General features: G+C 35.9%; 3 protein-coding genes and 1 pseudogene across 3 annotated transcripts; 2 read left to right on the plus strand and 2 right to left on the minus strand.

The window, feature by feature from the left end:
- Positions 1-723: 723 nt before the first annotated feature.
- On the minus strand, positions 724-5,237 carry LOC110641816 (pyrophosphate-energized vacuolar membrane proton pump). The gene is made up of 8 exons (XM_021793654.2): positions 4,837-5,237; positions 3,240-3,814; positions 2,596-2,975; positions 2,436-2,522; positions 1,956-2,286; positions 1,341-1,751; positions 1,209-1,268; positions 724-1,113 (listed from the first exon to the last, which is right to left on the minus strand). Exons 1-8 carry the CDS (start codon positions 5,057-5,059, stop codon positions 907-909), a joined length of 2,274 nt encoding a protein of 757 aa, XP_021649346.2. The 5' UTR covers positions 5,060-5,237; the 3' UTR covers positions 724-906.
- A 2,274-nt stretch (positions 5,238-7,511) lies between these two features.
- LOC110641815 (RNA pseudouridine synthase 1-like) lies at positions 7,512-17,740 on the minus strand (annotated as a pseudogene).
- Positions 17,741-17,983: 243 nt separating this feature from the next.
- On the plus strand, positions 17,984-21,232 carry LOC110641814 (peptide chain release factor PrfB2, chloroplastic). Its single transcript, XM_021793653.2, has 7 exons — positions 17,984-18,559; positions 18,818-19,030; positions 19,473-19,574; positions 19,805-19,942; positions 20,147-20,451; positions 20,538-20,691; positions 20,785-21,232. The coding sequence occupies exons 1-7, from the start codon at positions 17,984-17,986 to the stop codon at positions 20,917-20,919; spliced, it is 1,623 nt and encodes a 540-aa protein (XP_021649345.2). The 3' UTR covers positions 20,920-21,232.
- Positions 21,233-21,785: 553 nt separating this feature from the next.
- LOC110641835 (uncharacterized) lies at positions 21,786-23,946 on the plus strand. The gene is made up of 4 exons (XM_021793683.2): positions 21,786-21,941; positions 22,039-22,195; positions 22,483-22,598; positions 23,146-23,946. Exons 2-4 carry the CDS (start codon positions 22,079-22,081, stop codon positions 23,528-23,530), a joined length of 618 nt encoding a protein of 205 aa, XP_021649375.1. The 5' UTR covers positions 21,786-21,941; positions 22,039-22,078; the 3' UTR covers positions 23,531-23,946.
- The last annotated feature ends 276 nt before the right edge of the window (positions 23,947-24,222 follow it).

The raw sequence follows: 24,222 nt of genomic DNA on the forward strand, positions 1-24,222 counted from the left end.
AGAGCTATGAAATCTCGATGGGTGATATTTCATAATTTTATATAATTATAATTTAAAAAATAGTTCGAGTTTCAATTAATATCATTTGTATTAGAAAAATATAATTAAAAAATTAAAGTAATATTCTACAATTTTATATAGGCCTAATAACAAAAAAATTCAAAATTTTTTGCGTTTTTTCTAATTATAGTCAATTTTTTTTCTTTAATTTTGTACTAATTTGAAACTTTAGTAATATTCTATAATTTATTTTAGAGACAGAGGAACCGGAGCCAGAATTAACACTAAAGTTTCAAATTAGATCAAAATTAATAAAAAAATATAATTAAAAAAACATATAAAATTTTAAATTTTTTCAGCATTTGACCTTTTATATAATTATAATTTAAAAATTCCGGTGATTAGTTTTTTTAAAATGTTATAGGCTACTGCTTCATCTTCCATTAGTTTCCCTTATCTTACTTAAAACAAAAAATCTTTTCACCCATGTGTTTGTTGGTTCAATATATGGGTGTTTGGGAAATTATTGCTGAGATCGGGTCTCATGGACTCAAGACATAATAACGTGGGACTGGTATATTTAATAAATAAATCTTATCATATATCTTGAATTTATTGTGAATCGAATTTAGGTAAGAAAAATTCAAAGATGTTTAATTGAACAGAAGACAGTGTTTGGAGCGTGGATTATTATTAGAGTTCTACATAGAAAAACAAGAAACATACGCATGAAACTATAATTTATTAATGGTAAAATTGGCAAAGGTAGAGGTAGCAAAGCCTTTTTTGCTTTCCATTTACATATCAGAAGTCGAAACTACAGCACTAGAGCTCCATTACGCGATAACGCTTCACTAGTAAACATACTTTTGGCCTTAGCTAACCTATTTGTTCAATGGATAAGATTCAGAGCAATTTGAACAGCAGGCCACCATGAGCAGCAAAGAATGGAGCAAACACCAATGACTCCACTGCCATAAGCTTGATCAAGATATTAAGTGAAGGACCAGAAGTGTCCTTGAGGGGGTCACCAATTGTGTCACCAATGACAGCAGCTTTGTGAGGGTCTGATCCCTTAGGGCCCAGTGATTTAGCATGCTCAGAAGCACCAGCCTATGCCACATTACAGCGTGAAATCACATCTTATAAGAAGCTGGTAACCATCTAAATTTATGGACTGAGATAAATTAGGCCAGAAAATTTTTTACCTCAATGTATTTCTTGGCGTTGTCCCATGCCCCTCCAGTGTTGGAAGCTGAGATGGCCACCTGATATTTGGAACAAAGTTAGTGCTAGTGTAGCAGAGTTCTGTTGGGGGGAATAGGATGATAAGAGCATACCTGGACACCAGAGACAAGTGAACCAGCAAGAACACCAGCGAGAGTTTCAACTCCAAAGAAGGTTCCAGCGATGAGTGGTGTAAGCATAACCAAAGCACCAGGTGGGATCATCTCCCTGAGTGAGGCATCAGTTGAAATTTTGACACAATTGGTATAGTCTGGTTTAGCTCTACCTTCCATAAGTCCGGGAATAGTATTGAATTGTCGACGGACCTCTTCAACCATTTTTAGAGCTGCACTTCCCACACTTTTCATTGTCATGGCAGAGAACCAGTATGGAAGCATGGCGCCGACAATCAGGCCAATGAAGACCTTTGGGGTTAAAACATCAACAGCTTTGATGCCTGCTCTGCTGACAAAGGCACCAAATAAAGCAAGGGAAACCAGAGCAGCTGATCCAATAGCAAAACCCTGAGACGTGAAGGAAAAGTATGTTATACTTTGTCTCCAAATCATTTAAGATCATGAAGAGTCATAGAAAGTTGGAAACCTCACAAGCCCACAAGCTCAATATGGGACAAAATAAATTTGGATATCAGTACTTCAATGCTGTACTAGAACAAAATTGCTATCACTAACAAATGACTAAATTACTGCCCCAAGTGGAAGTCCTACCTTGCCAATTGCAGCAGTGGTATTTCCAGCAGCATCTAAAGCATCTGTTCTTTCACGTATCTTGTGACTCATTCCAGCCATTTCAGCAATACCTCCAGCATTGTCACTTATGGGTCCATAAGCATCAATTGCTAGACCAGTAGAAATTGTACTAAGCATTCCTAAAGCAGCCATGGCAATACCATACATGGCAGCCATGCTAAAGCTAACATAGATAGCAATTGCAATGGAAAATATAGGAATTATGACAGATTTGTATCCCAGAGCTAATCCAAATATCACATTTGTTGCAGCACCAGTCCTGCAAGAATCTGCTACATCCTGCACTGGACTGCATAATTTGAACAGGATAATTAATAACAAAATTAACCCAATACATCTTTTAGAGATTATGGACCTTTGTAGATATTAAAATCATGTTGTGATAGTGTACAAGACCAAAAGAATATTATTTCTTAGGTTCATGACGAAGAAAGTCACCTGTAAGCATTGCTAGTATAGTACTCGGTTGTAAATCCAATAACAAGTCCGGCCCACAAGCCAATAGAGACACAAAAGAAAAGGTGCCTGCAGTAACATGTAATTTATTCAACATGATGTAATCCTATAAAAGGAGGCAGGGTTTGGGTGGGTAGCATACCAGTTCTTTACAAGCTTGTCAGTCCCGAAATCATAGAGGGTGAATTCTGATGGTAAAGCTAAGAAGCTGACCATGGCAATCCCAGCAGTCATAAGAATGGTTGAGATAACAAGTTGTCTCTTCAATGATGGTTCAATTTCACTTACATTCTTAATCTCAAACAGATCAGTTGCAAAAAGTGTAGTTATCAGGCAAACTACTATTCCCATTGCACTTATAATCAATGGATAAGACATGGCTGTGTAGTCATGGACGACACCAAATTGTGAAATTGACGCAACGAAAAGTGCTGCACAAGATGATTCAGCATAAGACCCAAATAGATCAGAACCCATCCCAGCAATGTCTCCGACATTGTCACCCACATTATCAGCAATAACCTGCATAAGCACCATAGATTATAAGCCACAATTGACCAAAGAATTTTGGGAAGTATAAACTATCATGAACAATGCAGGACTTGGAAAAGATAAGACAAAAGTCGCAGATGAGCTATAGAAAAGAATTTAAAGCAGTGCAAATCCTAAAATAGTAAATTAGCCAATGTGAAACTGCCACAAGAGGAGCTGTTTAAACAATTAAACATGGAACTTGTCCATGATAGTCAGTAAAAAATAATGAGAAAGGAGTTCCAAGGAAATTACAGCTGGATTTCTTGGATCATCTTCAGGGATATTTCTTTCAACTTTACCAACAAGGTCAGCACCAACATCAGCTGCTTTTGTGTATATTCCCCCTCCAACTCTTCCAAAGAGTGCCATTGAGGAGCCTCCAAGACCATAACCAGTAATGGACTCATAAAGTCCCTCCCAGTCATCTCCATAGTAGAGCTTGAACAAATTGATGGATACATAGAGCACCAAAAGCCCATTGGCAGAAAGAAGGAAACCCATCACCGCCCCAGACCGAAAAGCTGTGATGAAGGCTTTTCCGACACCCTTCCTCGCTTGTAGAGTTGTCCTAGCATTGGCATAGGTTGCAATCTTCATGCCCAGAAAACCTGAGAGGACAGAAGTGAGAGCACCAAGCAAGAAAGCAATTGTGCTAAAGATGGCATTGGCCAGAGCTGGTTTACAAAGATTCCCCTTGCTGTATGTGCAAGGTTCACTTTTGGTGCTGAAGCCCTGAACAGAACCAAGAAAGAGAAAGATGATGGCACCAAAAACACCCATGAAGATACAGAGATACCTGTACTCAGTATACAGGAATGAGGTTGCCCCTGGGAAAATGAAATTGTAAATTACAGAATGAAATTTAATTTTGTGCACTAATTAAAGAAACTCATAATTGACAATTATGATTCAAAAGAGTATAATTGCACGGAATAAACACAAAAGGATCGAAGGTACAGTAATATGTGTTATGTTCCTGTCAACAAAAACAAAAAGAGAAGTGCATAATCTGCAGCAACATCTGCAGATTATGCAATGGAAATTACATCAAAATGCATAAACACATTCTAGGGATTAAACCACACTTAGAAATGCCATAATACTCCTTCCAGTTCCAATTTAATTGTTAGAATTTCATAGCTCATAGGAAATTGATGATGAAAGGTTCTTCTCCTTTCTTCTCATGCTATTAAAATAAGAAGAATTTCAACTATTCTTTTTGGTTTCCAATCTTACCTGAGGAAAATAGTCTCTTCCATTGAAGGAAAAGGCCTGTTTGCACATAATTTGCATAGAAAATTTCAGAGGGAAGATAAAAGTAATAGATACTGACTTAGATCCAGTTGCAGGCAAACAGAATATCAAAGGTATGGAACTTTCACATAAAGAAAATTATTTTGGGATGTGGGGTGGGCCAAAGAAACAAACAAAACAATACAAAGAGAGAAAAAAAAATGGAAATTTGATCTGAAAATCTCAAATAGCGAAAAATTTATGATAAGGGAATAGCTTCCTAAGCAAAAACAGATACAACAAAATCAAAGAAGATATAGAACAAGTAATTTATTTTGCATATAATTGATAGTTTTATTAATTATTTATTTGTGTTATATTTTTTCTTAGTGGAACTCATCATCCATATTATCACTAATTTGGTATTTTTATTAGCACAAGAAAACACTACATCACTTTGAAAATCCTTTATTTTTTGGCCTGACGTAATGGAAATAATCATAATTTTGCGATAGCCATTCAAATGTTGTGTAAGATAAAACCAGTGATCTAATTTGAAAAGAAACCAAAGAAGCGCACAGAGACGCACACTCAGGCAGAGAGAGAGAAAGCTCACCAACAGAAATAGCATTCTGAATTTCAGCACATTTGAGAGAAACATCAAGATTATCGACACCTTCTTCTTCCTCTCCAATCAATCTATCACTATAACCATTACCAGACTCAACAGAGACCCTCACTTTTGACACCAAAAACCATTGAAGCAAAGCAAACCCAATACCAACCAGGGAAGCTACAAGTATCAAAACGTGTGTAAGACCCTCACTCAACACACCCATTTCTCCCAGAGAAACAAAAACCACACAATTCACTTCGTTTTTAAACAGTCTTGGACCAAATATAGCCAAAAGCCACCAATGGGTTTTGAGTACTGCCCATAATAATTACACCCCAGAAAGTGCATTATCCAAAAAGAAATCTTCAGAGGCCCTGCATGGCTCTTGAAGTCTGCAAGAACTGGTTGGTTTGATTGACAGATGGAGGCAAAAGAAGATCTTTTCAGGTCCTTGGAATTGTAAACCAGCAGGTTTGAATTGTAGTTTTGAGTTATGTCACTGTCTCTATCCTACATGCTCCTTTCCTCGTTTTCCAGCTTTGTCTCTTTGTAGCTAAGGGTCGTGGAGTATAGGAATGGATAAGGACACAGAGTTTAACGTGTTTGCTTGGTCGATCAATAATGAATGGAGTATGAAAAGAACTGGTCTTTTAATTACAGAAACTAATGCATTTCTTGTTATAATTATTATTATTGTTTTTCAGATGTTAGAAAGAAATGATCAAGATGGTCTTTTTTCCTCCGTCTGAATAGGTTTCAATAAGAATAATTCAATAGCCAAAGCAAAGTTGAAGAGATTAATTCAATAAAAAAAATGTTTCAAGATCCTTTAGGTATAAAATTTCTTGGTCTTAATTGGTCATAATAATAATAATAATAATAATAATAATAAATAATTAAAATTACTTTTTTAAATAAATATATTATTTTAAATATTACTGAAAAAATTATTTTATTATTTTAATATTTTTATAATTAAAATTTATTAAATTTAAATTTTAAATTAATTTTTAATATTTTTTAATTAATATATTTTAAAAAAATAATTTTCTCGATTTCAACATACAAACTCTTAATTAATAATTAGTGTAAAAAAAAAGGCATATTTTCTATTTCTGAAAAGCTATTTCTTTTCTTCTTCTCCAAATAAAGTTCTATGCAGAGACTTTTGGGCACGAAGTTTCAATATTTTATTTTCTAGTTTCCCGTGGTTTAAGCATTATATAAAAAGTCTGTTTCTGATATGACATCCACGAATATAGTATGCACTTAAATACAAAAAATAAAACATAAATAAACTAAAATTAGATAGAAAATTAAATTTAATTGAAATTTTTAATATATCAAATTAAATCAATTCAAATCAAATAAATTAAATCAAAATAAAAATAAGTTAAATTTTTTATTAAATCAATTTGATTGATTTTTTAATTTGAACTAAATTTTACTCATGCATAGCTCACAGAATTTAGATCTTATAATATATATAATTTATTTAATATTTCTGTAAAAAATATAGATAAAAGAAATATAGTAATTATCCTTAAAAAAAAAAATTGGATATATAAAAAACAAGATGTGCAAACGATAAAATGGTCTCCTCCTATCAATTATTTTTCATTCTATTGGGAAAATTGAAAATTCACCTTTTATTTGCTTTCATTTCTTTGTTAGTGTTCTGCTTTGTTTCTTTGCGTAGCTATTAAGTTGTGATTCAACTATTTGATTACATGGTCTAATTCTTTCCAGTGGAGACTAGCAACTCTTCTGCCTATACTTCTGCTGTATTCATCAACAAGGAAGCAGTGGATCTCTCTCAACACTATGTTTGGATAGGGAGAAAATAAGAGAGGAAAGAAAATTTGAGAGTAAAATAATTTTATTTTTCATCATTTTGTGTTGTGTTTAAATAGAGAGAAAATAAGAGATGAAGGAAAATTTGAAAGAAAAATAAAAACTTTTACTTTCTATCCAGAATAGAGAGAAAGTGAAAGGAAAATATATAAAATTATAAATATACTCTTATATTATATAAATTTTTATTTCTTAACTTAAAAACGAAGTTATAATTTTACCTTTTATAAAATAATTTTCTCTCTTATATTTTCCTTCTTCATTCTAAATATAAGAGAAAAAATATATTTTTCCCTCATCATTATTAACGTTTTTATTTTCCTTTTATTATTTTTCTTCCTCCAATCCAAACACACATTTAAATAATCATGCAGCTGTCAGATTAAAAATTGTCTTTGAGATAAACCTGCCACGGCATTCTTTCCCCTTTACACGCTTGAATCTTTAGCCCCAGTAGCTCAACTGCCAAGCCTACTTTTTGTTTTTTAATCACTAGTCTACTGCTAAACCTACAAGTAATTATACCATAAACTTACAGGAACCTATCAGATCATTTAGATACTTTATTTCCAGGAGAAGAATAATGAAGAACAGTAAAGTCAAAAAAAATTCTAATGGGTTCAAAACCATCCATTTCAATAGCATTTTCTACTTTCTTCCCTCTCCAAGTTGAGTTGCACCTGAGTTTGAACCTCTTCAAACATGCACCAAAAAAAACACAATAGAAACACTGCACGGTGGCAAGTGATCATTAAAGCAATCTCAGTATAGGCTCAAACCAAGCAGGAATTGCAGTAACAAGTTGCATGCAAGTGCAACAATACACATCTTATCTTTTTCACCCAGTTTCATTGCCTCAAATAGTCAAATTGCAGTTTAAATTCACAGGCATCTATGTTATGGATACAAATGTGGAAAGAATAACACGATCATGCCTGGTTGTGAAATCCTTTGTATTATTTTCAAAGCAAAATCAAAATGATTTGTGTGCAGGAACCTCAGCTGAAGTCATCAGCTGAATTTTCAGTGGAGCAACTCAGGCAGCTTCTCAACTGCTCAAACATTTTGAGGAGGATTTTCTTGCAACTTGATAGTGTTGAAAACCATATCCTGCAAACTTCGATACAGGATGCTAAATTAAAGTCATTTCCTTACGATCCATAAGTAGAACTTAACTCCAGTGGCTGAGACCACCAAGCTAAATACCTGCGTATCACCTCTTCGATTGCCGAGTAACCTATTAGCAACAGACTCAGATTTCTAAAGAATTCTATTACCAACATCATTGTTGTGCTCTTTTTAACTCATATATGCCTCTTTTCTTACTGTTTGTTCCTAAAACGCACTCAGCTTTCAAATATATCTGTCATGGTTATAGCTGCACCTTGGCTATCTGCTGACTTGGCTACTAAGTAAATGAAATAAAACTCCCAGTTGTATGGCTGAAAATTGTCATTGGCACTGGCAGCGAAATCAAGCAGTCATTACTCCACAGATAAAAACATCATCATACAATATTTTCAATTGGCCTTCCAAAGTCACAACTTCCAGAATGCCTATTTAATGTAATAATGGCTGCAATATCTCTTTGGCCCATGAAGATAGAGGTGCACAGAACATAACAGGCAGACCAGTAACTGGATGTTCAAAAGAAAAGCTCTCTTCGTGCAGTCCATGGTCATCATATATTCTCTCTTTCCATTCATATAAACCCTCATATTTCACATCCCCTCTTGTAGACATTCCAAGATACTGGCAGGCAACTGGATTGATGTGTTCTCCACTCTGAGGAAATGCCCATACCAAAATCTCATCCTTCTTCGTATCAGCATATTTCACAGCCTTTTCTTCAACTACTATAATATTTTCATCTTTCTCAAATTCAAACAACTCTTTGAAGCTCCCTTGTCCATTTACTGATAATAGTTACTATGAATCCACCTGGTAGAGTCCGACCCACATCTATTGCAGCATACGCATGCCAGACAATGATCAGATTTTATGGTGATCCTTCCCCATTTTGGAGCTGAACCAACATAGAGAGCAATGTAAGTTTTCTTAACCTCGTGATCAGTAAAATGCCTTTACACACTTAGAAGCCACTTTGCGTGACTTGGTTATAACTCTTACACTTGTATCAAGTCAGTTGGCAAGATGGAGCTCTGGCAGGGTGCCCTTGGTCCCTGAAGTTGAAAAGTTAAAACTCAGTTTAATATCCACAAAAAAAAAGAAATACACAGTTATCAATAGAAGAAACCGGCTATAGCAATTATTTGGTGAGCCAATTGATAGACCTGGCCACAGATTGGCTCCAGGCATACGAAGAGTTAATCTAACCTAAATTACTTCCAATCCTGTTCATCTAGTCAAACAAATGCATTCTATGTGCTCTCCCACCAAACCATAATACTTATCTCTCTCGTACAAAAGATCCTTGCATACACAAACATCCATGCTCAAAACACAATAATTTATCTATGCTAATATTTTGCAGTTTGCCATTAATTGAATTCAGAGAGAGGTTCAAATACAACTCACTAGGAAATACATAACTTATTGGAAAGGTTAGCAAAATTAGTAGAAGAAATTCTATTCTTGCCATAAAATTGCTTTTCTGGTAAATGATTAAACTTTAACGGAAAGCAAATTTCACAAAATCCCAAGTGATCAAATTAGCTATACATGATATCTGTTAGGATCTACTGCAAGAAAAACTTGTATACCACATCGCAAGTATGGGTTTTCAATGTGGGGTATATATGAACTTGGGCTCTCCCACCTCAATAGCTAGCTTTTGGGTTGCAGTTCTCCTGTGTTTGTATCAATGGCATCAGAATCGGCTCCATCTTGTGAGAGCCAACACTCGGAGTGGTGGTCCATAGAGTGGTGGCTCACAAAGTGGTGGTCTAGGCCCATTGTGTAAAGACAGGTGATCCAGTGTGTAGGATAACATAGCCGTGACCAATAAGGACGTTAGTTCTCAGTATTGTTATGATCCATTACAATCTTCCACCTCAATAGCTAGCTTTTGGGTGTGGTTCTTCTGAGTTTGTATGGCAGCCAACATGTATCTCTAACCATTGAGAGATGAAAAAACTATGATTTTGTTTCCAACATTTGCCATTTTACATTATTTCCATTTGATTCCAAAGACAAGGATAAAACAGAAAGGCATACCTTCACTGAGATTAGTTGACGTGTCCAAGTCAGTAAGAAAGCAAGGGAGCAATTCCAACACAGCCTCATGGTAAATCCCTTGATCTTCACTGAGTACTTTGTTCAACTACTCCGATTGAATGGAAGCTTCATCTATCTAGTTGGAGAGGGGATGGCCTTTTAAGCAAAGTACTAAAATGGAGTTGTAGTTTAGGCTTTTCTTGCTTTGCGACGAAGCATGAGTTAGAGGAGAAGGAAGTTACTTATACAATAGCTCCTACCTTCTTCTATCTAAGAGATTTATGTGCTATGATCTAAGACTTAATTGCAAAACGATGCTACGGTAGCTAACACCAGTAGCTGACCAATGCTGCTGACACTAAAGTAGAGGTGCTACAAGACTATAAGGCAAAGAGGGTAGTTTAAGCAGAGCGTTCAGGGACGGAATTCGCTTAGTCGTAAGGTTATGAAGTATACAACTATGCCAGTAGTTGGTGGGTTAGTTACTTATGTCTACTTACATAAGAGTTGGACGAGGAGAATACAACTACGCTAGTTGGTGGGAAATTGGCGTACTTTGCCTAAGAGTGAGGAATGAAGAACTAAAGTGTGAAGTTTTTGCTGCTCACCTATAGGAAAAACCTTGCAAGCCAATTCCCCTAGTGGAGATTAGTCTCAATTTTCAAAGTTCACGCTTTACACTCCATTTTGGTTGCAAACTTCATAACCTAGTGAATTGAGTAAAAAATCCGAGAAATTTGCTATGTTTTACATATGGCTGGATGAAAAGGTTCAAAAAAAGTTCTTCCTCATCGGGTGGAAATGATCTACTTCAACCCTTAGGAAATAGGCTTGCTAGGTTTGTTTGACTGCTATATGGAATGCAACTAAGTCAGGTTCTTAGTTCCTCTATCATTGAAATATTTTTCTTTCTTTCTGTGATCAACTACTTCATTTCTAGGAAGGAGTGTGTAGCTGAGTGAAAGGATCGGAATGAAGGATCTTTTCTTTTATATTACGATTGCTCTTCTATCCAAGCTATTTCAAAACAGGAGTCTATCAACTAACTCCTTATCCTATCCGTCCATAGATAGATCAAAGCAGTATCCTTAGAACATAGCAAGCAAAAACAAGTGTAGGATACGAGGTGGCATCTGGGGCTAGAGCTCCTTCCTTTCTTTGATGGATTCTTCTTACTAAAAATTTGGGTTCTTCTATGGTAAAGGTCTTGAAGGTAGAACTTGTCGATAAGATATTCCAGTTCTGGTTCTATGCTCCTGATGAAGCTATGGGCTGGCACAGAGAATGAGATTTAGATAAGATGGAGCCTCATTAGGCTTTGACAATGACATATTTCAAGAGCAGGAGATGCCCCCGCCTAAGGTGTCCTAAGAGGCTGCTAAAAGGTTCTTTCCTAAGTCTAAGTAGCCCAAGGATAGATGTTGTTTAGAAGGCTGAGAGCTAAGAATTAAGGAGAGGTTGGGCTTTCACAACAGAGAGAGTTTGGTTTGGAAGTCAAAGACTCCTTTAGTAGATAAAAAGATATATCTGCTCTCGCTTCCTTCATAGAATTGATTCTTACTTAAAGTCTTAGTTGAAGACTCGCGATGAAGCTCTTGCCTTAGTGAAAGGATAACTTCAGTTTCTCGCCCAACAGGTTTTTTTAAAGGTCAAAGGAGTCAGCTCTAAGGAGGGACCAAAGGTGATAGGTCACAAAAGAAGCAATAAAGAAGAGATGGTGAGGAACCAAAAGAGAGGTCCTCTTTATTATTATACTAACATAATCAGTTTTCACACTAGGCTTTTTCTCATACATGCAAATACAACAAATAAAACCAAACAAAAACATTTAGCACAGAAGTTAGTAAGCATCGGAGTAGATTCCCGCTAAAAAAAGACAAAGAACAATATAAATTAAAACACACTACTTTGCATCTACAAACACTTATTTAAACATTCTAAAATACAAAAGAGTTGACGGACTTCTTAGTTGTTTCCACCTTGTCCCCCGCAAATGCTAGAGGCCGCTCTGACAATCAGAAATTCGTGCTCTTGGATGAGGGTCCTCCTTTGTTCTTCCAGAGTTCGAATGCTGTTCAGGAGCTTTTGCATCTATAGTTCCACCTGCCCCTGATCGGCAGCAGATACGTGCTCAAAAAAGGTAGCCAGAGTTTGCTATTGTTCGCTCTTAGCATTTTTAACATCTTAAATTGTTTGATTAATTTAAGCTAGTCTTTCAGTGGTAACTTGCTGGATCCATATCTATTACCCTTTGCTTTGCTAAATAGAGAAAGAAGTTTTGTTTATAGACGTTGGAAACTCTAAGCGGAAAAACAAGAGTTCTTCGTTTTTTGCGGGTATCACCACGTGGCTTAATCCCGATAACTCTTTCAGGAATAGGACACAAAAATATAGCGCATATCAGAGAAAAGAGCACTCCCTTTATAAGCAAGGCCCTTTGTTTGCTTTTTTAATAGATAGAACAATCGTCACTCGATAGCTCGAAAGCGAATTAGTACAAAAACATGTGATTTGTGCTCAATTACGTACTCCACCACGAGCTGACAACGCAAGCTCAACCAATCATCACTTGACAGCCTAAAGTTGACCAATACAAAACCATGTGATCTTTCTCATTTACATATCCCATTGGCTTCATCGTACCCTTACTACTCCTCTTTCTCTGGCTTCTACTTGTCTTTTACTGGCTTATTTATACCTAAAAACAAAATAGAACTCCCTTCGGCCAATCCTCACTTGACAGCTCTGTCCTTGCCTACGTGAGACTGAAGCTAGCTTTCTTAATTGATCTGATCAAACGCTTCCTTTTCTCAGGAAAAAAACGGATAAAGCCCCTTTCCAGCTCACTCTGTCAGTCAACTAACACCAGTTACACTAAATTAGTACAGCACTAACTATAGTAATAAGCGGTACAACGAGTTAGGTTTTAATCTTTATCTCAAGAGACTTAAAAAATTGATACAAAAAAGAAAGATCAAGTGTTGAGATAGCCCATTTCGCTCAAGCCCAACAAAATCCTCCTCCACCTAGAAATGTCAATGGACTTCCTCCATTGACTCATGATTCAAACAACCCAATACTGTTAATAGGGCTCTTGCCGAAGAGGTTGAAAAGCTCAAGTCTATTGTTCACAAGCTGAAAGTATTAAACCAAGCAAAAATTTCTAGATACACTACTCCTAAACAGCTTTGTCACATGGTGGAGATAGCTCAATTAGACAATGTCATTACCTTCATTGACTTAGACTTACCTAAGGAAAGCAAATACTATCTTGATGCTCTCTATACAATAAGTATAGTCGATTACTTGCCATCTCATTCGTTAGAGAGAGATAAATGGAAATATTAATTTAAACATTTCCAGGGTAAGGTAACGACAGAAGTAGGATGTTGGGCTTAACAGCATCAAGAAGGGTTTGATGCTACTTTTAAGAACTAAAAAGTTCAAAACCTCTCGGTTTAAAAAGATAAAAGGATTAGATTACACACATAAGAAGTTCAAAATCAAAGTCAAATGCTCTCGGAGGTAGAGCATAAAAATGCCGCTGAAGGGGATAATATAGTTAAGTAATGTATTAAACAAACTCAAGTCTCCTTAGACAGGATTTGTTTGTTATAATATTCTGGGTAAAGCCAAGCCCAGTGGAGAGAATCAACATAATTTTAGTTGGATTTAGCAACAACTCGGTGTATCAAGGGTTCTAATACCATCGTAGAGATAGCCGTTGACGAAACCTCTCATTGTTGGTTACTAATATTAAGAAGGGTCTATTACACCAATGGAAGCGTATATATTAACAATCTATGATGAACACAAGATTGTTTAATACAACACTAACTATGAGAAACATGAGATTGTTTAATACAACTCTTAGATTATCAAGGTTTAGGATTAACGTCTCATACCCAGATCTCTCGATGATATCTAGTTGAATGTTGAGTTTTTAAGTTATTTTAATTTTAACTTTCGGATGCTTTTGTAACGTGTTTAATGAAGTTCATTTACGTTTCCATTAACTTCAAAGTCATGGAGTCGCTGTCTTTTAATCATTGATTAATACTCCCGATATCTGCATGATTCTAGCTCACTTCATTTCATTATAGGAGCTTGCTCCTTTTGCCATTACTCTAAGCGCACTATACATCATCAAGGGGCTTTTAAACATCCACAGTACCCCCCTACTTGCTCTATTTTCATTCAGAACACAGCTTCACCACTCTATCTCTTTGTACCTACCCCGATGGAGAAGATTACTGAGCCACTCTCTACAAATTCACTTTGGTTGGCATTTAGAGATGTCAAGGTTAACAAAATTGTCCGGTTCAACTACTTGAGGATGTCAGGGACCCTAGATATACTGAATCGGTGCTGAATACAAATAAAATTATATTGATTCCCTTAGCTAGGCTTGGTTTTACCAGAATGTTCTAACAAACAAATCCCATCTTAGGGGACTTGAATTTATTTAACATATCCCCTTCAGGGAGCATTTTCACTTTTTTACCTCCGGGGGCATTTTCATGCTCTACCTCCTAGGGCATTTTCATGCTCTACCTCCTAGGGCATTTTCATGCTCTACCTCTTAGAGCATTTGACTTTGATTTTTGAACTTCTTATATGTGTAATCTAACCCTTCTATCTTCTTAAACTAAGAGGTTTTGAACTTTTTAGTTCTTAGAAGTAGCATCTAACCTTTCTTGGAGCTGTTAAGCCAAACATTTTACTCCTCTCATTGTCTTACCCTGGAAACGTTTTAAATTAATATTTCCATTTACCTCTCTCTAAAGAATGAGATAGAAGTAATTGACTATACTCATTGTAGAGAGAGCATCAAGATGGTTTTTACCTTCCTTAGGTAAGTCCAAGTCAATGAAGGTAATGACATTGCCAAATTGGACTGTCCCACCATGTGACGAAGCTGTTCAGGAGTAGTGTATATAGAAATTTTTGCTTGGTTCAAGATTTTCAGCTTGCGAACAACAGACTACAGCTTTTTAGCCTATTCAGCAAGGGCCCTATTAATAGCATTAGGTTGTTTGGATTATAGGCCAATGGAGGATGTCCCTTGACATTTCTAGGCAGATGAGTATTATGTTGGGTTTGAGTGAAATAAGCTATCTCAACACTTAATCTTTCTTATTTGTACCGATTCTTTAAGTCTCTTGAGATAAAGATTAAAACCTAACTCATTGTACTACTTACTACTATAACTAGTGCTGTATTGACTTAGCGCAACTAGCGTTAATGGACTGACAGAGCGAGCTAGAAAGGGGCTTGAAGCATCTGATCAAATGAATCAGGAGAGCTAGCTTCAGTTTCACATAAGCAAGGATGGAGCGATTGAGTGAGGATTGGCCAAGGGTAGTTCCATCATGTTTCTAGGCATAAATAAGCCAGTAAAAGACAAGTAGAAGCCAATGAAAGAGGAGTGGTTAGGGTACGACAAAGCTAGTGAGGTACGTAAAGGGGAAAGATCACATGATTTTATATTGGTCAACTTTGGGCTATCGAGCGACGATTGGCTGAGCGTGCTTTGTCAGCTCATAGTAGAGTACGTAAACGAACACAAATCACATGGTTTGTACTGATTCGCTTTCAAGCTGTCGAGTGACTTGCTCCATCTATTAAGAAAGGACGCAGAGAGCCTAGTTTATAAGATGGATACTCTCTTCTATTATGTACGCTATATTATTGTGTCATATTCCTAAAGGAGTGATCGAAATTAAGCCATGTGACGATATCCGCAAAAAATGAAGGACTCTTGTTTTTTCGCTTGGAGGTTCCAAAGTCTATAAATAGCGACTTTTTTCTCTATTTGGCAAATCAAAGGTAGCTAGATATGGATCCAACAGTTACCATTGAAAGACTTTCTCAAATTAATCAAGCAATTCAAAATGTTGAAAATGCTAAGCGCAAATAGCAGCAAATTTTGGCCACTTTTTTTGAATAAGGGTCTGCTGTAGATCAGGAGCAGGTGAAACAATGGATATAACAACTTCTGAACGACATTCGAACTTTAAAAGAATGAAGGAGAACTCTCATCCAAGAGCATGAATTTCTGATTGTCAGGGCGGCCTCCAGCATTTGCGGGGACAAGGTGAAAACAACTAAGAAGTCCGTTGACTCTTTTTTATTTTAGAAGGTTTAAATAGGTGTATGTAGATGTAAAGTAGAGTGTTTTATGTGTTCTTTGTCTTTTTTTAGTGGAGATCTACTCCAATACTTACTGACTCCTGTGCTAAGAGTCTTTGTTTGTTTTTATTTGTTGTGTTTGCATGTATGGAAAAAAAGCCTAGTGTGAAAACTACTTATGTTAATATAATAATAAAGAAGACCTCTTTGTTTGTTCCTCACCATCCCTTCTTTATTACTTTTGTTGTGATCTAAAACTTATTGGGTGAGAAACTCAAGTTACCTTTTCACTAAGGCAGGAGTTCATCATGAGTCTTCAACTAAGACTTTAAGTAAGGGTGAGTAGATTTTGATTCAAACTGAAAAATCGAACTGAACCGACTCAATTCAGTTCAATCAGTTCGATTTTAAAATTCAATCAGTTCGGTTCGGTTTTATATTATAAAAATTTTAGTTATTTCGATTCGGTTCGGTTTTAAAGAGAAAAAATCGATTAAACCAAACCGAACTGAATAGTAATTTTATATATTCAAATCGAATCAAATTAAACCAAATCGATTTTTAAATTGATTTATTTTTATGGAAAATTTATGAATTATATTTAATTATATATTTATATAAATTGTTTAATTTCATTGATTAATGGTTATTAGGTTCAAACCAAAGTCAAAATTAGACTAAATAACTTGAAAATCAAATCTAAATTAAAAAATAATAAAAAATAAAATCGATTAGTTTGAATCGAATCAAACCAAAATAGAGCGGTTCGATTCGATTCGATTCGATTTTTCATCCATTTCAGTTAGTTCGAATTCTAAAATATATAATTCAATTTTCATAATTTAATTAGATTCGATTCGATTTAAACTGAATGCTCACCCCTAAGCAAGAAGGGATATATCTTTCGATCTTCTAAGGAAATCTTTGACTTCCAAACCAAACTCTCTCTAGTGAAGGCTCAACCCCTCCTTACTTCCTAACCCACAACCCTTCTAGACAGCCTCTATCCTTAGGCGATTTAGACTTAGGAAAAAACCTCTTAGTAGCCTTTCCAGACATCTTAGACGGGGCATATCCTGCTCTTGAAATACGCCATTGTAAAAGCCTAATGAGGCTCTATTTATCTAAGTTCTATTCTCGGAGCCGCAAGAGCTTAGAGCCAGAACTGAAATATCTTATCTGATTGACAAGTTTTACCTTTAAGACTTTTACTGTAGAAGAACTCAGATTTAAGTAAGAAGAATCCATCAAAGAAATTACGATCTATTACAACCTCCCACCACAATACCTAGCTTTTGGGTGTGTTTCTCCTGAGTTCGTATGACAGCCAACACCTATCTCTAACTATCGAAAGATGAAAAAATTACGATTCTGTTTCCAATATTTGCCATTTTACATTATTTCCATTTGTTTCCAAAGACAAGGATAAAACAGAAAGGCATACCTTCACTGAGATCAGTTGACGTGGCCGAGTCAGCAAGAAAACAAGGGACCGATTCCAACACAGCCTCACAGTAAATCCCTTCATCTTCATATAAAATACGGCTTGTTGACAAAGAAAAAAGGCTTGATCTTGAAGAGATAGCCTGTAGCCGGCCATGGCCCTGCTTAGCTCTATCTGCTTTGAGATGGGCGGCAAGGAAGGGGAGAGTGGTGTAGGATAATCAACGGTTAAAGGTGCATTCTGAGAAGTGGAAACTGGTGGGGATGACATGGGGTTGCTTGATGAATGGTGAAGAGAGCAGCAAGAGAAGATTTTTATGGGGTTACAGCCTTATAGGGCGAGACGAGAAAGAGGGACTGAAAGTTGCGGGGATACGGCCGTTAACTATTGGGCTATAAAGCCTAAAAAACGGCGTCATATAAGCACGGCACTTTCTCTTTCCAGTTCAATAAACCCTGAATCCTGGTTCTCTGTTAAACCACAGAAGCTCAATCCCCATTGAAAAATCACGCTTCTTTGATTAGAAAGGAATACGGAACAATGTCATCTTTGATACTCAAAAGATCATTCAACAGATCCTTGCTCCTTTCCCAAAACCCTTGCACCGAAACGCTACTTGTTCCCTCCTTGTTCTCATCTCTGTCTGAACTCCAAGTTAAATCTCTACACTCGTCAGGGCTTCGCAATTTTCCATCTTTAGATCAAAATTACAAGTTTCTGCTTTCTGGGTTCTCTTCATTTTTGCTTAAAACTGTAGAAAGACCATCTCGGTCCCATTTTAGGGTATCTAAGCGTTACCTTTCTTCACGTTGGAGAGAAAGATATAGGGTTTTGACTTCTCGAATTTGTGCTTTGCAAAGAAATAATTCGGCTTTTTCTTCAGTTCTGCCTTCAAGTGTTACACTTCCGTGTGAGTCTAATAAGGATCAGCTCCATTCAAGGCGCTTTCGCATGTTTAGTACAAAGGCAGCAGTTGAATTGTCAACTTCTCATGGTTTAACTGTTGATAGAATTGTTGCCAATAATTGGACAATTCTTGACGAGAGCGAGAGCGATTGGAAGAGTCATGCTGCTGCTATTTCTCAATCCATTCAAGTGATCAAGAAGCGTTTGCAGGTATAGCCAATGATCTAGATGCTACTTCTTTAATTTTACTAAAGTTTAAATAATAACTAACCTTATGTGTTTTGAGCAGCCTTTTAGTTCCATCTGAAGTTTTATTTTGCTATTTTAATCTGAATTAAGTTTGAAATTTTTAGGTTGTTATGCATATATTTAGAAATACAAATGTTTCAGCTATAATTTTTAGTTTTATTGTTGTATGTGATTTATTTTGTTTGCCATGAATTGTTATTTTGTTGTCTGTGGTATCAGTGGAAGAAATTAAAGCTTAGATTGGATCTGTTATCAGCTGAGCTGAATAAGCCGGACCTTTGGGGAGATCCTGTACATGCTGGGAAGATAAGCCGTGAGCATGGTTCACTGATGGCTAAAATGAAACAAGTGACTGCATTTGAGCAGGAATTGCTTGAGCATATTGACATGATAAAGCTGGCTCGTGAAGAGGATGACACTGAGTTGGAATCGGTGGGCTCTCACTTCTTATTCTAGGCATGTATTCATTCTGTTTCATTGTTGATGTCTGGTATCTTGGACTTGTACAAAGCAGCAACACTTATGACTGATGTTTGTTTTTTTACTCTCTTAAACATAATGTGGCCTGTACTAATTGTTGCAACTGCGCTGAAAATTCAGTCCAGTATTTGAATCAAATAACCAATTGTTGTGATTTATAAAATGGAATAGTAAGAAGTCCTACCGTGCTGAAGTAACTACTAATTCTGCATTAGAAATAAGTCATTGTGTTAAACAAAGTAAAAATGATAAAATAAGATTGAAGTACTAAAAAACATGTAATTAACATTTTTCCTGCACTGAGCATACAACTTTTTATTGTGTACTTCTACTCAGTTCTTCTATGTGGCTATGCCAGTATTTATTATGTCAAATGCCCTGTTTCTTATTGCAGGAGTCGTTGAATGCTTTACTTCGGATGAGAAGAAATTCAAAAGAGAAAGAGCTTCAAGCTTTGTTGGCTGGCGAGCAGGATTCTTGCTCTTGTTATATGGAGGTTAATTTCACACTGTTGTTATTGCCTTTACATGAATCTTTCCTGCTTTACAGTGTCTTTGGATGTTTTCCATTCTCCAGCCAAAAATATAGAGAATGTGTGTTACTTGGTTTGGTCAATAGTGATCTTGTGAACTCGTCCTTCTTTGCTTACATTTATGATGGATAATGAACAAATTTTGATGTAACATTTGTCCGATTTAAACCTTAGTATCTTGATGCATAAAATAGGTCCAAGCTGGAGCTGGGGGTACTGAGAGCATGGACTGGGCAAAAATGGTCATGCAAATGTATAAGTTGTGGGCTCAACGGCAGGGTTATAAAGTAACTGTGGTGGATGAAATGCCTGGTGAGATTGCAGGAATCAAGGTTCAGCTTTTTCCATCCTTTCCCATTTTAGAAATACATGATCATACATAGATGTTTTGTATTATTTGAATATTTTTCTATCGAAGAAAACCACCTGCTATTTGTTTTTCTTCAATGTTGCATGGCAAGCTGTAAAAATGTTTCTCTACTTATATGTAAGAACAACCATTAGGTTTCTAGCCTGAAATAGCTTTTTCTTTCCAGCGAGCAACAATCAAGGTAGATGGTGAATATGCATTTGGTTATGCCAAAGCAGAAGTAGGTGTGCACCGGTTGGTACGTATCTCCCCTTTTGACAGTGCAAAGCGCCGGCATACTTCATTTGCTGCTGTTGCAGTAATACCAATTCTGGGTGATGGATCCACTCATGTACAAATTAATGAATCTGATCTCCGAATTGAGCGATTTCGTGCTGGGGGAGCTGGTGGCCAGCATGTTAACACAACTGAGAGTGCTGTTAGAATAGTTCATATCCCAACTGGAATCACTGCCACATGTCAAAACGAAAGGTATAAAACATCTGTGTTGGAGTTAGTCATAAAATAAGAAGTTAACATTAACTTTTTAAATTCCAAATCATTTTCCTTTATCACAGATCACAGCATATGAATAAGGCTTCAGCAATGGCAGTGCTCCAATCCCGGTTGGACCGGCTTGAGATGGCTCGCCAGGCTCAGATGAATGCACAGCATACGCACTCACTCACTGAAATAAGTTGGGGAAACCAGATTCGCACTTATGTGCTCCATGTATGGCAGCATTGCAACTGCCATCTATTTCCTTAAATACTATTAACAATATAAACTAACCAAATTTTAATTATATTTATTTTTTTGGTGCAGCCTTATCGCATGGTTAAAGATCTTCGGACCAATTATGAGGTCTCTGATCCCGACACCGTGCTTGGGGGAGCTATAGATGGCTTCATCTTGAGCTACTTATCAGCTTCTGTGGATAAAGATGAAGACTACCAATAAGCTTTAGTTTTCATGAAGTTATTATATCTTCTGCAGATTGACAGAAAATATGGCCTTCGCGCATTTCAGCAGCTGGATGGTGATCAAAGCTGCAATACCCACTACACCTAAATTTAGGGAGTGCATTGAAATTTTGTCTATTTAGTGGAAGCAAGGGTGAAAAAATTTTGCTACTGAAGAGTCTTATTGGCTTTTGGTACATATTCTTTTATTTCATGGCAAGCTGTGCCACTAATTGATTAACGTTATCTATAATGTTGGGTCAGTATTTATACCTTAATAAAAAGTCAATTGGAGCCTTGATTAAGATCAAGATATGAGTCATGTCTTTAAGAGTTGGATGTGTGTCTTTATTTTTGGCCAAAAAAAAAAAAATTCAATTCCCATGCTAATCTGCTCTGGAAACCCAGAAATACAGATTAATAAGATTGTGATCTCAGATTTATTAAAAATAAAAACGAAATAAGGTTTAACTCATTATTCATTAAGGCTTAAAGAAAACTAAAATAAATCCTTAGTCCTTGTGGTGTACGCAATTAAAGGTATGAGCTGCCGTCCTCGCCTCCTGGGACGGACGTATATTGGAAATTTTAATATAAATTTAAATTGTATTTAACATAATTATTAAAAATTTTATCATTATTGTGATTTTAAAAATATAAAATATAAAAAATAAATATTAAATTATGTTATTAAAATAAAATAATAAATAATATAAAAAATGCACAAACAAAAACGAGTGGTTTTATTATTATTATTATTATTATTATTATTATTATTATTATTATTATTTAAAAAGTCATGGGCTGGGCTGAAGACGGGCTAGCTGGCTGGTAGTCTTCGTTTTTAAAACTGTGTCGTTGAAATATTTTTTTTTTTTTAAGAAATAAAACGAAGAAAAATCTCAAACAAAAAGGGGGAGGAATTTGCGATTGAAATAGGGTCGCAATTCGCAAAGTTTGAATCAATTTGACAAACAGAGACGGCTATTGCTGAATTGCGATAAAATTTCTCCTTGCATGGTTGATCACTTTCTTTCTCTTCTGGGTTTAATTTGTTTTGGGTCCTTTTTTTCCCATCAAAGGCTCTAAATTTTTGCTTATTTTTCCTTTTTTGCAGGTGAAAAAATTTGCACAGAAGAATATAGTGTTTCGAAAGAATGGAATCATCGTCATCTTCTTCGATAATAACCCCAGAAGATGTATTAGAATCACTCATGAATGATGGCACTATTGACGCTCTCAGATTGAAGATCATTAATCAGCTCAAAGCTAATGTATCTCTCTCTCTCTCTGTTGCTTTTTTTTTTTTTCTCAATTTTGTTTTGGGGTCTGTTTGTTTCCATTGAAAATTGACAGTGTTTGTGTGTGAGTGTGTTTTTCCCCTTCCTAAAATACTCCTTTTTATGCCTTTTGATTTACCAGTGAAACCTATGAGCTCTGGGCTTTCAATATGTGGATTGATTAAATATGTTGATGTAAAGAAGCAAATAAATATTTTGTTTTGGATTAAACATAAGTATGATGCCCATGAAAAGGATGGCTAATTTTGTTTCCTTTGTAGGAAGAGCTAAAGAATACCACTATTAGAATGGCTGAACAGAGCAAGGTTTTAAATACACCTGGGGCTGAGAAGCAGACCAAAAGAGAGTTATTTGATGCACTTCGACAAGAACTCGAGTAGGTGTTTCTTTTTTGCTCAAACTTGTAAAACTCTGTGCTGGGGATTTTAATAGACGGCTTGGCTATTGTGTTTGTCAAATTATTTGTTCCGGTTAATGGGATGGATGACATGTAATCAGTGCAATGGCTGTTATGAGATGCTAGAAGAATCTATTCATGAATAGCTGCAGCAAGGGTAATTTAGATTCCCAAAATATCAAATACAATTTTTAGCTACATAGTGTCCAAGGTGGACAAATGCATGGAAGTAAACAACACTCTTATGGACATGTAATCTATTTTCATCGGTCCTATATTTCTTTTACATGCTTAAGCTGCATTGCCAATCATTTTGCTTCATACGCATCTGGAATTATTTATTCTTGGAAAAAGTAGGGATAATCTATATGGTTTGTCATATGCCAATATCTCAGGTTCATTTTCTCCAAAACTGGTCAGATGGAAGGCGCTGAGTGTTATGCTTTATTTAGTGGATCATTCAGTATTTCATTATTCTTTCCTTGATCATTACTTCAATCTTATTATGTTCTTGTTTGTCTTGCAGAACTCCAGTACTTGAGAAGGCCTCTAGATCAGTGTGGGAGTTGATCCTAGACAGCAATGGACTGGGGAAAGAAATAAGTGAAACAGTTGAAAAAGTGTTTTGTAGATTAAGTGGCCGGGAACCTCCATTGTTTCCACCGCAAAATGCTGAAACCCAGTCAAATAAAGAAAAAGAGATCAAGGGAGGACAAGGAAAAGAAGATGAAACTGAAGTTCAGAAGGAAAAACCAAACTCAAATTCAAAGAAAAGGAGTTACAGTGTGATGAACAATGAAGGAGAGGGAAATGAATTTGTGAGCCAGATGGCAAATGAAATTTCGGGAAAACCCAGTGAACCTGCTTGTCAACAAGAAAGTTCTAGTAAATCCCCTTTGCAAACTTCATAGACTAGAGCCCTTATCTGAAACCAGCAATGGATTTCCGAAGCAACATTGAATCCAGTTATTCCCCAACATTTCATTTGTCATCAGATAATACTAACCTGACATTGTTAGTACTTCCTGGAAGTGGATGTAGTCGCTAATATTTGAAGTTTTTTAGTTGCATGACGGACCTTCGTGTTTACACTTGGCATTTGCCTATTTTACTTATTTTTGTAGTGAGTGTATTGCATGAACATCCTATAGGCATAATTCTTTTAGTTGTGGTGATTTGAAAGAGTTTGATCTATCACTGTAAGTTTATCTGACATAGAGCTTGGCGTAGGAAATCTTAATTAATGTTTCATTTTTTTTTATGTAAAAGTAAATTGTGTGTATATTTGTGTCTGTTTGTAGTTTATGGCAAAATTGAGTTCAATTAATCATAATTCTCAATGACATGGGGTGAGCTGCAAGGTGCTCATCAGTTATGTATAATGCTTCCTTTTCTTAAGCTCCGATTGTTTCACGGAAAATGTCTTAGAAAATATTTTTTGCATTTTCTGACGTTTGGTGCGATCAGGAAAATTGGTCAACAAAAAATTTTGATAATAACTTTTATTTTTAAAAAGCGTTATTTTTCATTTTCTAAATTTTGAGAATCTTATTAAAATATTAACACAATTATATATATATGAAATAAATATGTATTATTAATT

Source organism: Hevea brasiliensis, chromosome 5 (assembly GCF_030052815.1).
Source record: "Hevea brasiliensis isolate MT/VB/25A 57/8 chromosome 5, ASM3005281v1, whole genome shotgun sequence".
Taxonomy (NCBI): Eukaryota; Viridiplantae; Streptophyta; class Magnoliopsida; order Malpighiales; family Euphorbiaceae; genus Hevea; species Hevea brasiliensis.